The sequence below is a fragment of the Rhinolophus hipposideros genome, assembly GCF_964194185.1.
Source record: "Rhinolophus hipposideros genome assembly, chromosome: 19".
Taxonomy (NCBI): Eukaryota; Metazoa; Chordata; class Mammalia; order Chiroptera; family Rhinolophidae; genus Rhinolophus; species Rhinolophus hipposideros.
The window spans coordinates 10,120,564-10,133,543 of record NC_138065.1 but is presented as its reverse complement, the minus strand read 5'-3'; the positions used below and the strand labels follow the sequence as shown (position 1 = coordinate 10,133,543).

Sequence of the window (12,980 nt, the reverse complement as noted above, 5' to 3'; positions counted from 1 at the left end):
GCTCTAAGTTCCTAAAAGGCACGCCTCACCTGTAATGGAAAAAGATTTCCTTATCATGATTGGCTGTTTCAATGAATCCAAAATTATCCTTCAGAGTTGCCACGTAACCCAAGAGCCTCTTGGAGTTAGAATTACGACCTAAAAGCCGCACACAAGTTGCAATCTGCTGTCCAGGCTTCTGTTTGTCACTAATACTAAATTCAACCTGTGAAAAACATGGGTGCTCATTAATACCATGTCATTTCCACACCACACTCCTTAACTCTGACCCACAACTCCCCCAGACCATCTTCCCATTCTAAACATCCTTTGTAAATACTCTGATGAAATAGATATTCACCCCAACCATTGTAACACTTCTACATCTCATTGCTCTTTTCACAGAGGATCAAATTTTGTCCTCCAGGGTGTGTTCCTTACCGATTCTTAATTTCTCTAGAGGGCTGTCAGAAAACCAGACACACTAAGTATGAGAAAAATGAACAGCAATGTAGAATCTTTGGTGTGATTTTACTTTGATAATGTTTCAGTGACTGTTTTAACTTTCTTACCAATATTAATTTTATCGAAGCTAACTGATTTAGGCATATCTATCTAATGTTTAAATATGCCTCATAAAGCTTTTAACAGAGAGCTTGCTAGACTCTCTTCTACATGAATAAGCTGCTTTTAAACAGGAAAATGTTCATATATTATACTTGTAAGCACAAAAAAATTTCGCAAAACTTGGTAAAATTTAAAGAAACCATCTTGCAGGACTGATGAGTAAAGACAACCTCTAACCCTCCCTCCTCAAATAGCGTAATTATCTTGCCTTATCTCCTATTTGAGGAGAAGTAGATCCTTCCACATCCTTGGCTTGAAAAGCAATAGTCAATTTCACCCCACAATCATCATAAGCAATAACACCATCTTCAGCCTCCTAAAGAGAGTCAGAATACAACGAAAACAATCAACAACAAAAAACCAATATAAAAGCAGCTATCGTTCTTACACACGTCTGAAGCCAACAAATTGGCACAGCTGTAGAAATTTCCCATTCCAGAATTCTCTAACAATAACAGATTTCTTTTATGAATAAAAGATGGTCTTGCCTTAAGCCAGAACTGACTCAGTCTGTTCTAATTGGGTCTTTTAGTCTTAAGAACCTAATTCTTGCTGTTAAGGAGGGAAACCTTACTGAAATTTTACAACATGCCCATTCTATACTTCTCAAGGCCAATCAGAAACCTGGGCATGTATTTTCAACTAGGTGGAAATTCTGTAGGGCAGGAAGCTTTTGAGTCTCCCATAGTACTTGCAGTGTTGTGCATGTAACGTTAACCAATATGTATTTACCAACGCATGAGAATTTTATTTGGCACAGGATCTAGCACAGTTCAGAGCATTTGATCATTTAAGCAAGTAAGTGATGTATCAATATTTTCACAATAACTCTTAAATCACCGTCAAATACCAGAAAGATTAGCTCTTCAAAAATCTAAGAAATTTCAGCTATGTCACATAGAATCAAACAGTAAACAATGACAGTGTACAGCAATACACAAATTATACTGTTGTATGGTTTCAACCATCTTTTCTATAGGGAGTAATTAATGCCCACATCCTTAATCTAGCTCTGACTCCTTTCCTAAGCTCCAGAACTCATTACCAACTATTACATATTCAAAACCAATTAATTTATGCTCTTCTACCATTCACACTCTTTCTGTAACTGCTATATGATAGTTATTGAACATTTATAATAATATACCAGATATTAAACACTTTGTATTATCAAATTAATGTGATGATGAAATCTTCACATATGTATCCTCCCTCATTTTATAAATCAGCAAAGTCTTAGGATGCTACATCTGACCAAAATTATACAGTCAGTACAGAGTGATGCTGACGACTGGACTTGCGTTAAGTGAAAAGTGCTGATGTTAGTGCATCGACTCTTGTCAGTCAACCACCGGCACAATCTCAGCATTCGCTTTTGCTCTCCACTTTCTACCCATTAACCTCATCCAATAACATACTACACACTAAGTATATTAGCAGTAAGATAGTCCCTGCTCAAAAAGAACCCAGCCTAGCAGAGCAGGTAAGATTCACAAACAGGTAAGGGTAATACACTGCAATAAGCACAATGACAGAGGGGCTTCCTAGGAAACAGTGTTGGCCTGAGAAAAAAATAACAATAAAAAAGTCAAGAAAAAGTCTCACATAAAGGCCGTCTTCATCAAGCCAGTTTTGCAGACATTTGGGATGCAGGGCATACCAAGAGCTAAAATTAAAAACACGCCCCTCTGAATTTTATTTTTATTATTAATAGCACAATCTGCCATTTGTGAAATTCCTACTGTGGATCAGGCCCTGTGAGGACTTTTTAAACAAAACAGGACACAATCATATTTTAAACTTAAAAACGGAACCTCAAAGGTGAAGTGACTTCCCAAGCTACAAAGTAAGTATGGATTGCCACATGCTATCCCTGCTCTTTCTTGCTCCTAAGTAGTTATTTCTAAAATTACAATCCTTTCCAGTAGCTCTCTAATGTCCTTTCCCTGTCTACATCCATGATCTCTGGCTCTAGTTCAAGGAGTATCTAAACTATTAGATAATTTCCTACCAAGCCACTTCCATCTTTTGTCTTTCTCTACTCCCATCTAGGGGTCACACAATTGCCATTATCTTCCTGAAGTGCACACCTAATACCACTTTTCCGAAAGTAATTTTTTTCTGAGTACAGAACAAAGTCTAAATTCTCTAGCGGAGCCATCAACATCTTCTTAGTTTACCTATATACTAATTTTTCATCCTTATTTCTCCTAGTCATCCTTGCCAAAGAAAAAGGAAGTCCCTATCTCTTTGTCAAACTACTTAGTACTTTCTAAAGAAAGCCTGCATTTTTCATCTGTACCTCTACTCTGTGAGGAATGTGCTTTCCTATTTATTTCTCCCTATTAAATGTTAACGCCTTAATGAAACCATCCCAGATCCTTCCAGTTTAGAATTTCACCAGAGCAAAACTAACCCTCTAGGGCAACATTTTATATGTTGTATGAATTACTTGTTTCTATACAATCTTCAATTTGTTATTTACTTGAAAGCAGAAGCCATCTTGGACATCTTTATATTTCCTATTCAGTGAATTTTTCAATGAATGGAGTTCAAATTTGTGAATTGAGTCTACCCAAATTTGAACGTTTTAAACTATAATTTTAGATGAGCAGTTCCTAACGGGATTATTTCGGTACATTTGGTGAGCTCTGGAGAAGCTGTTGGCTGTCACACAGGGAGAGGAGAAATTCTGGCCTCTGGTGGGTTAACGCCAAGGATGCTGCTGACACCCACAATGCATCGAACAGCCCCACCTACCCTGGCAAAGATGATCCAGCCCAGAATGTCCATAATGCTGAGATTAAAAAAGCCTTTAGATTAGCTCAGTTAATATTACAGGGAATTCTGAAAGAGCTAATACTCTATTATTGTGTGGACAGTGGTTGCCTTTGAGCAGAACAGGAATGAACATATACAAAAATCATTTTGATAATGTAAAACTTACCTTTTCTTTGCCTTTATTTGGGCTAGTGGTTTTAGGATTGGAAAAAGTGGCTTCTTTTTCTACAGTGCCCAGAAAACGATGATCTGAATGGGAATGGAATGAAACCGTGCCTTTGGGAAGCTTTTTAATCCTAATAGCATGATTTCTTTGGGCAGAGAGCATATCCTACAAATAATAAACAACAGTAACTTAAACTGAAAAAGGAAGAATCAAGAAAACCCCTCTTACTGTTCTCAAAAACTACTCACAGGAACCACAGTAAACTCGACTTCGTCTGCAATATGGAGCTGGTTCCCATCCAGAACTTCACTGTAGTGGAAGAACATGCGAGCATCACGGTCCACACACTTGATGAAACCAAAACCATCTCTCATGGCAGCAATTACACCCTGAAATCCAAATCATATTCTCACTGGCTGCGAAGCTTATCAAGACAACAACATTCAAGTATGGAAACATCATCAAGTTACATTCCTTAGGAATTCCCTGTCTTAATGACGCAAATTTTGTATCCATGTTGGAATTTTTCTATTTAAATACAAACTCACTGCTTTCTATAAAGTAAGTTTACCTCTAAGCAATTGTCTGAGACTCGCCAGAAGCTACTCTAGTTGGCCAACATGCACTAGAAAAAGTTGTATTTGAATGTAAACATAGCACACAGTGGATTCCATTTAATTCTCAATTCTGTGAACTTTTTTGAAAGATGAGGAAATCAAGGCGGAGAGGGGTTAAACAATTTGGCCAAAGCACACTGCTAATAAGTAGCAGAAACCAGGATTACAAATAAGGTTCACGTTTTATGACAACATCCAGAAATTTAAAAAGTCTACAGACCAATACTTCAAAAGTCAACTAAAGGCAACTCTCTAGTCTCTACTCCTCAAAAATGTTGAGTTTCTGCATAGGAAGGACTTCAGATCTAGAGCTGAAGCGTAAAACTAGAAATCCTTCCCTTGCATTTTTTTCCCTTCTTACTAAATTATCAGCTCTGTTAGGGCATTTTATCCAGAGTAAATGGCACATGGCAGGTACTCAAATGTTTACTGAAACACAATTATAGATCTACCAATAACTTAGGCATAATGCATACTTACTATAGAAGTAACCATTCTATAACCAAGATCAATTCTCTAAAGGCAAAGGTTAAAAAAAAGTCTCAGAAAACTTCTATTTTCATTTAATGGATACCAATTCCACTGAGATATGACCCCAAACAGAACTAAATGTAAATTACTTCTGAGAAAGTTAATACATGAAAACTGAACTTATAAAACACATTTGGGAAATAATTTTGGTACATGTCCTCCTAAACATATATCCACTAAAAAGAACTGGCAAAATCCTGTTGTAAAAAACTAAAGAAACAAACTTACCATTGTTTAATTAATCTAGTGTTTACTAAACATTTTACAAAATAGTTTGGGAAAATCTACTTTCTAAATGATAGACTTTAATCTTCTTTGTTTTCATACTTAAGGGCCAGATAATCACTGACTTTCAGAGAAAACCCTTAGAAATCATCCTGTCCAAATTTCCATTCTAAAACTTTTTCACATCTGTTTCAAGATTAAGTGACAGAGCTAGATGTCAAACCTAAACTGACTCAAACTGTGTTCTTAATTACCTCAACAAGGTAACTGCTCAGTATCAACTTAAAAGAATTTTCAATACAGTATTACAAACTTGAATATAACATTGACCCCCCCCCCATACTGGATATTTATCTAATAATATCCAACACTTACCATTTCTCTGGCTTCATTAGTGAACTGAAATGTATTTGATAGAACTTCTATGTTGGTTGCTCGTTCTAATTTGTCACGTCGGTCCGTTGAAATATTAAACCTAACATGGTCGCCTTCCAACAGGGTCACCTTGGATTTTGTATCTTTGTCTCCAAAGGGAAGTTCTTTAGGAATCACAAAGTCAACTTTGATGCGTCCTGGCAATGGGTCATTCTGATGAGAAGGAAAAACTATTTTAGCTGGAGATTTCTCATCCTTCCTAGTTCTATGTCAAACAAGAACACACAGCAAACCCATGTTATTTATAATACACAATTCCTTTGGTGGGGAGGATGGAGGTTGACAAAGTAAGTCCACTTTGCAAGCTTTGTGTTCTGTGGTCACGTGATACACCATAAAAACCACAACACTGCAGTTAAGATCCTGCACTGATACTGAGACATTTTATTTAAGAAAAAGAATTTCAAAAAAAAAAGAATTTCAGTTTTTTATTTCACACTTCCTCAGCACTGACACCACTGGTTCATCTCATTTCCCCCCAAAAAGAAACAAACTGGGGGTGGGGTGGGTGGTGGTTACAAACGTACACCTGCATCTTTTTTCTTCAATTTAACCATGTTTCTTTCTCATCACCCAGTTAAAAAAAAAATTGATAAATCGATCAATAGCTTTTCATTTAGTTTACTTATAGATATCAAGAAATATCTAATTGTTCCACTATCATTAATCGAATGGAATAAAATTTCTGTCTGCCATCCCATATTATCCTATTACTGATGAGGAAAAGACGACTCTCCTGAAAAAGACTCTTTACCTGGTTTTTACTGGGTACTTTTGGGATAACTTTGGTTACAGTTCCTTCAAAATGTTCAATGCTGATATCTTCAAAAATGACTGTTCCTTGAGGCAATAGTCTGACATCTGTTGCAACTTCTTTACCCTGAATCAAAAGGGAGTTGGGAGGAAGGGAGGAAATGTAATTTCAAGTGTTTCATAAAAATGTAATTCGCTACTGATCTTTAAAAAAGGTCAAAGATCGGGTTAGTTGACTATCTTACATTTCTGTCCTTGATTGTGAATTCCACATCATCTCCAGGCTGTAAGGTTTCTAAGTCGCCCTTAAATTCACTATAGTGAAAGAATATCTCTTTTACAATATCACCTCTTTCAATAAAGCCAAACGCCTCCTGATGCCAAACAAAAACCAAAAATAACAGAAACATTAGGTACTATTCAATGTGTACATATTTATGATTACAATTTACAATCAAGAACTCTTTTCACAAAATTATACTGCAGTGGAAACAATATACATGGTAGTCTAATATTATCAACTAAATGGCCCATTTAAAAGAACATAATGAATTAGTAACCAAGGAATTTTAAGAGATTAACATTGAACTATTTTTAAAGGAAAGACAAGGGAAAAACAAAAGGCTTGGGTCTGAAGTGTACGACTTAAAGTAGTCAAAGAAAACACTCAAGTTTTCCAAATTTGATGACTTACCTTCATGGCACAAACTACTCCCTGACAGCGGGCTTGTTTCTTTTTCAACAGCATAATGTTTCGAGCACTTACAGCACCAGTACTAGAAATAATCAGGTGGGGGTGGGGTGAGGGGAAATCAAAGAGGGATGAAAAGTACATTGGCTTGGTTAGATATGATGAGTCTAGAGAAACAATAAACTAGTTTTCTGAGGCCTCAAGAATTCTATGTCATCACTAAGAGCATATGTGAAGGTTTATGACACCTGATTCTCTTCATATGGCTTAAGCAAAGGACTTTTGCTTAACGCCCTAGCCTTCTAAATGGGGCACACATATGTAGATCATTTTTCTCTTGGACTGTTGAAAATAACACCATGAGTACATGGTGTTGTATTCTGCTTTTCTATTACAACAAAAGAAAGCCACAAGCTGGATGCAACCAAAGATGGGAAATACTACAGTTTTAGGAAGGTCTTTCATTATACAAACATTTAAGCAGGTATATGTGCTGTGAACAGGTACTGGAGATAGGTAAGAGATGGTCCCAGTTTGCAATGAGTGAATTTAGTAGCTATACCACCATTTTTTTCTGATTAAATAGCCATAAGAGAAAGTTGAGTAAATGCAGTGATCATAGGAGAAATTTGCTGTGCTTTAAAAAATAACATTCACCTTCATTTAAACCAGTTCTATACCACATGCTGCTATACTGTCACCATCTTTTAGCAGTAGCAATGTAAATTTGATTTTGTTTTAAAGATGGCACAGACTGTTAAGATGCAATAGTATTTGCTGATGTAGTTTTGAGCTGCAGACCAAGCAATTATTTCCCTTAATTCTTCCTGAACAAACTAACCAACTGTGTTTTTTATTTCAAAAATTTAATAAGACTAACAAAAACACTGAAAAAAAAAAATCCTACTTGCCTTTGCAACTTACTGCAGTGACAAGGCTTTGAGCCAGACTGGGATTTAAATGTCTGCTATTTGAAAGCTGTGTGACTTTAGGCCAACTCACTTGAGAACACACATTTCACAAATGAAGAATTTAATCAGGTGAGGCTCTTATGAGGATTAACAACGATACGCAAAGTATTTAGTACAAGTGCTTGGCACATATAACAACTAAAGTTCAGTAAAGCCCCTTCATTGGCTCCCACCTCAAACCCAAGCCCCAGCCCCTAATTTCCTACTTGAGATTGAGGCATTCACATTAAACTTGTAAGATCCATACCTACAACTCAATCTGATTCCTTCTAGTCTTACAGGAGGAGGCAAGGTTCAAGGCTATGGCTCCTGCACATGCTCTTGGGACCTTTCCTCATGCTGCTGGAATATGCATTCCTAACCCCTTCTCCAACTTCTTATTTTTAACTTCCTTCTGCACTTGCATCTCCCGTCTCTCCCACCCCAAAATAAGTATCATCACCCCTGGGCTTTCTTAACTACACTTTCCTTAACTGCTTATGCCGATGATAGTGACTGCTGTATCTTTTGCCCATTACTAGCTTGTCTCAGACCTACACGTCAACTGCATGTTCACTATCCTCACCCAGAAATACCGACAGACACCTCAAATTCAAAATGGTTTACTGTATAATTCTTCTCCCACCCTTAATACTTTCTGCTGTATCCCCTTATCCAGTTAACAGTATCATGATCTGCCTAGTACCCCAAGCATTCGCCATACCCCTTCGCTGAACTCCAATACACACGTCTATCTAATCAATGATAAAACTTGACCTTCTCAATATGACTTGACTTCTCCACCTGACACTCCTGGCCTGTCCGTTAGGCCCTCATCTTCCACACTGACTCTCACTTCACTGCTCTAGTCTAGAGCATCCCCTCCTCTCTGAAGTCTTACCAGCTCCACCACTTGCAATGACCTACACTGATCATACTCCCCCATTTAAAATCCTTCAGAGTCCTAGAATCATGGGAATAAAGTTCAAATTTCATCATCCTATGATCCAGTCAATTCAATCAACTCAAACTTTTGGCCATTTTCCCCAAATGATACTTCCTCTACCGAGAATCTTTTCTTTTCTCATCTCCCTAGTGACTCTACACCCTTCCCTCAAAACTTATTTCAAGCACTGCTGCTTTTGCAAAACCTTCACTGATATCTAGAACAATTCCCTGAAAGCTTGTTTTAACTATCTTTCTATTTCTGATACCCTCTACAGTGCCCGCCATAGAATAGACCTTCTAATGCTTAGCTGATGAATGAAGTTTAAAAGATAATACAAATCTTCTAGATTTACAAGCTTGGATTTTAACTCATTTCAGGTTTCTTATTGTAAAAAAAAATAAAATAAAATCACTTAGGTGAGAAAAAAGACTTACTGTTTATTGTTATCAATTACAAAGTTTATTTTATCTCCGGTTTCCAGCTGAACATTCCCTTCCACATCTTCAGGGGTATAAGTCAGATAAAACACTTCCTGTGAATTAATAAGTTGTTATTACTATATTGGCAGGATGCAGGTTTACTGTATATTGTGATTTACTGTGTTAAATATCTCTTAAGCTGGCATTTTTAAGCCAAATTTTTAAAAATTAAGTGCTTTATGACAAGTACATTGTTTTATTCATATAAACACACACTTCCCCTCCATGATGCTGACTTCTGCGAGTCCACAGCTGAGCAGCAATCCAAGTTCAAAAAGCTTACACACGTGGAAGCATTTGCCCAGAGACTGTAGTTACATTTCAAAAAAACAATTTTTATATAAGGCATTCCAAACAAAAAAGCTGGAGTTAGTGCTTAAAAGGAACCAGAAAAAAGATCCCTTCCCACAACCCCCCAAAAAGTGAGTAAAAGGAGCATTTTATACCTTTATGTTCTAACTAAGGTCACACTTGGGCAAGCTAAGACACTTGAAAGTCCTTTGGATTTTTTTTTTGATTATGCTGCACTTGAAGCCTCTTAGAAACCAAATTTAAAACTGATTTTACAGCTTACGTTTTCTATTTTGAATTTTAAAGTACGCTTATAGATCACATGGTGGATCAGGCAAAGGTTTAAGAAAAATACACAAGTTTACCCCATTACGTTCGTAGCATACACTCCCTGTTGGACTCTGACCCGGGGCAGCTGGAGATTTACTCTCTAAGTTGTGAGGAACAGCGCACACAACCTACCAGTCAAAAAAAAAAAAATTTCCATTGCTAATCATTTCAGGAGCAGCACTGTGCAATATAAACTGAATTTTTATATCCTCTATACTATACATAGGGATGCATATTGATATCATCCACAAGAGGACGCCATGCTGCCAAGTTTCAAACTTACAGTACATAAACTGACTGTAAGCATAGACTTAGGGTTATATGTAAAAACCCAAGTTGAGTCTTGACCACATTTTTATTTCAGGTCAAGAACTGCCAGTGCTTCTAATTAATTTTAAAATAGTAATCTTTATATACTATAGCTCTCTTGCGTGCAAACTGAGGAGATGGGGAGAATCTTCCTTTTCTAATGTGAAAGATATGCAAATGCAGGGCCCGAAGAAAACACAAAGCATCAAAATCACTAACTTGTCCATTCATTCGTTCTTCAGGGATTTCTGGTTTTATCTTCACCAGTTTAACAGCAATGGGTTTCCCAGTCCGCCGGTCAGAAGATACTTCGAATTCAACATCATCTACAATAAAGAAAGTGCTGTGTTTGTTGTACTAATTTTGGCAAAATGGTATCTCATTTTCAAGCTAAACTTAATGTAGCATTTGAGTTGCCTCAGACCAGTGATTCCCAAACCGTGGTCCCTAGGCCAGCAGTAACAGCAGCAGCAGCACCTGGAAGCTTAACAGAAACGCAAATTCCTGGGCCCCACTCCAGACCTATTTAAAGACAAACTCTGGGCATCAGGTACAGCAATCTGTTTTAATAAGCCTTCTAGGTAATTCTGATACAAAACTAAAGTTTCAGAACCATTGCTTTAGAATAAGCCATACCTTAGTTTTCACCGCAGCACACACACTGCAAATAAGACAATGTAACAATCATAACCTTTGGCAAGTTTTTTTTTGTAACCCTTCTGTACCTCAGTTTCTTCATGTGTAAAACGAGAATTATCCAAAATAATGTTCTCGTAGGGCTTAGATGTATTTGGTATACCAAATACTCATGTTCACTATTGCTCTGACTTTTTTCCTCAAAGGTATTTTAAAAAACACACACTGAGACACTGTAACTTCAGTCCTTTAATAAACCATACATTTTCACATGTAAAAGTGGTTACTATGGTATTAGCCAAGATGAATTTCCATATAGTCCAAGCAGTGACATTGTTATTTTTTTCAGGTACTAACCAAAATAATACCTAGTAAAATAATCAAAACTAACATACAAGCTTAATATTTTCACGGGCCAAAAATCTAATATAGTATAGCTAAAGAGTCATTATTAGGAGGAATAAAAATAAAATCTTCCAATAATCTATTTTAAAAATATTCAAAAATATCTTTTCATTAGTCTTTCATCCCTCAAAGACACCACAATAGAAATCAGAATTCTAGTTTATATAGACGTACTTCAGTAATTGGTAGAATTAAAAGGCCAAACTGTAACACTCTCATGAGCAAGTTTATATGCAAGAGAAATTTGTGATTAGTTTTTTAAAAAGGAGAATCAACAGATTACCTCCTACTTTTAAGTCCTGCAGGTTGCCATTATACTGTGAACAGTGGAAGAAAAGTCTAGCTTGACGTTCTGAACACTGAATAAATCCATAAGAGGTTAGCAGTTTTTCAATAACCCCCGTTTCACGCAGTGCTGCTGAAGTACCATTGGGGTACCCATTGTGTCCATTGTTGTGGAGGAGGTTTGGATCAAAGCTCATCTGTTTTAAAAAGAGAAAGAACTCAATATATACAGATCGGTACATTATCTCCACAGCATACTAAGTCTGATTAACAAATCACTAACTTTGTAATATAAAAAGGTAAACAAAGGTAAAATAGGTAAAGGGAAAATTATGGGCTTTAATCGTTGAAATGTTGCTTTAGCTAATAAATATTTCATATTAAATATGAATTATTAGGGGGGAATTGCTCCAATTTATGGTAGAATTTTCACTTATCAGACAAACAGATTTTTTGGAGTTTAGTATTAAAGCAACTATATAAGTAAAGCTGCCTTTAAGATGTTAACTGTAAATTACTAAAACAACAATGGTAAACTAAATATTCAAGATATGGCAACCCAAACTACCAGGACACTTCCTTGACATTTATGAACACCTATTTTGAAGTTTAAATAGAAATCTTAATACTATTTGGCAAGCCATGCATCTTGAAGGCAATTATTTGTTAGTAGAGATTAATAAACTTTCTATGCAATACTTATTTCAAACTGGAAAACTCAGAGTAATAACGCATGCTTAGGTCCTTTAATGGAAAATAACCCAAAATAGTGAGTCAGAAAACAAGAGTTTTCTAACATAAACTCCAAGACAACAAAAACTCAATTCTAAAAATGTTCAATCATTTCACAGGGTACTTGTCTTTTCACCTGTGTCAGACTGATGAGATATCTATACTGTTGTTTCTAAGATCAGATAAAGCAAAGTAAAACATTCTTTAGTGAAGAGAGGAGCTATTTAGAAGCAATGCAATGCAACCTGTTTAGATCACCAAATACTGTCTATCACATTGGTTATTTCATTTTATCTTCAGTAAAACCACAAAAACAAATTATTTATTTAAGTGAATCATAAAATAGAACAAAATTCCTAGCAAAGCTTAGGTCTCTATTTGACTTACTATGGAAGCAACACATCTTTACAACAAATTTTAAGCCCTTTCAATGAAAATTTGGTTTATAAGCAATTTCACTTAAGTGCTATGTTGAACATTACTAATAAAAATGTTTTTCATTAGAAAGAATAAAATCCTAGAAAGATAAAGCCAAGTATAAATACTTAAACAGTGTGTGGGATGGCCAAAGCATGCAAATCCAAGCCATCACATTTGTAGGTGGTTATGTTCTAGTTCTTTCATGCTAAATGTTGTTCTGTTTGACATGTATTAACTCATGTAATTTTTACAAAAGCCCGTGAGAAAGTAATATTATCCCCATTTTAACAATGAGGAAACAGACAGAGAGGTTAAGTGACTTGCCAAAGTCAAAAGAGAGGATTCAAACCAAGAAGGCCTACCTCTACAGTCTGGACTCTCAAAGTAGG

General features: G+C 36.2%; 1 protein-coding gene across 18 annotated transcripts in view; it reads right to left on the bottom strand.

Moving 5' to 3' along the window:
* The window catches only part of CSDE1 (cold shock domain containing E1), a 36,397-nt gene that overhangs the window by 8,207 nt on the left and 15,210 nt on the right, over positions 1-12,980 (bottom strand). For 10 of the 18 annotated variants that reach the window (XM_081026463.1, XM_081026476.1, XM_081026468.1 and 7 more), the window contains 11 exons: positions 11,438-11,636; positions 10,333-10,439; positions 9,139-9,236; positions 6,809-6,890; positions 6,360-6,488; positions 6,116-6,241; positions 5,302-5,514; positions 3,802-3,942; positions 3,554-3,718; positions 815-922; positions 30-205 (listed from right to left, as the gene is read on the bottom strand). In XM_081026463.1, the coding sequence (XP_080882589.1) occupies positions 30-205; positions 815-922; positions 3,554-3,718; positions 3,802-3,942; positions 5,302-5,514; positions 6,116-6,241; positions 6,360-6,488; positions 6,809-6,890; positions 9,139-9,236; positions 10,333-10,439; positions 11,438-11,636 (1,544 nt within the window). Of the gene's footprint in view, positions 1-29; positions 206-814; positions 923-3,553; positions 3,719-3,801; positions 3,943-5,301; positions 5,515-6,115; positions 6,242-6,359; positions 6,489-6,808; positions 6,891-9,138; positions 9,237-9,839; positions 9,933-10,332; positions 10,440-11,437; positions 11,637-12,980 lie in introns of all 18 variants that reach the window. The other 8 variants (XM_081026462.1, XM_081026464.1, XM_081026472.1 and 5 more) reach the window with 1 other exon arrangement.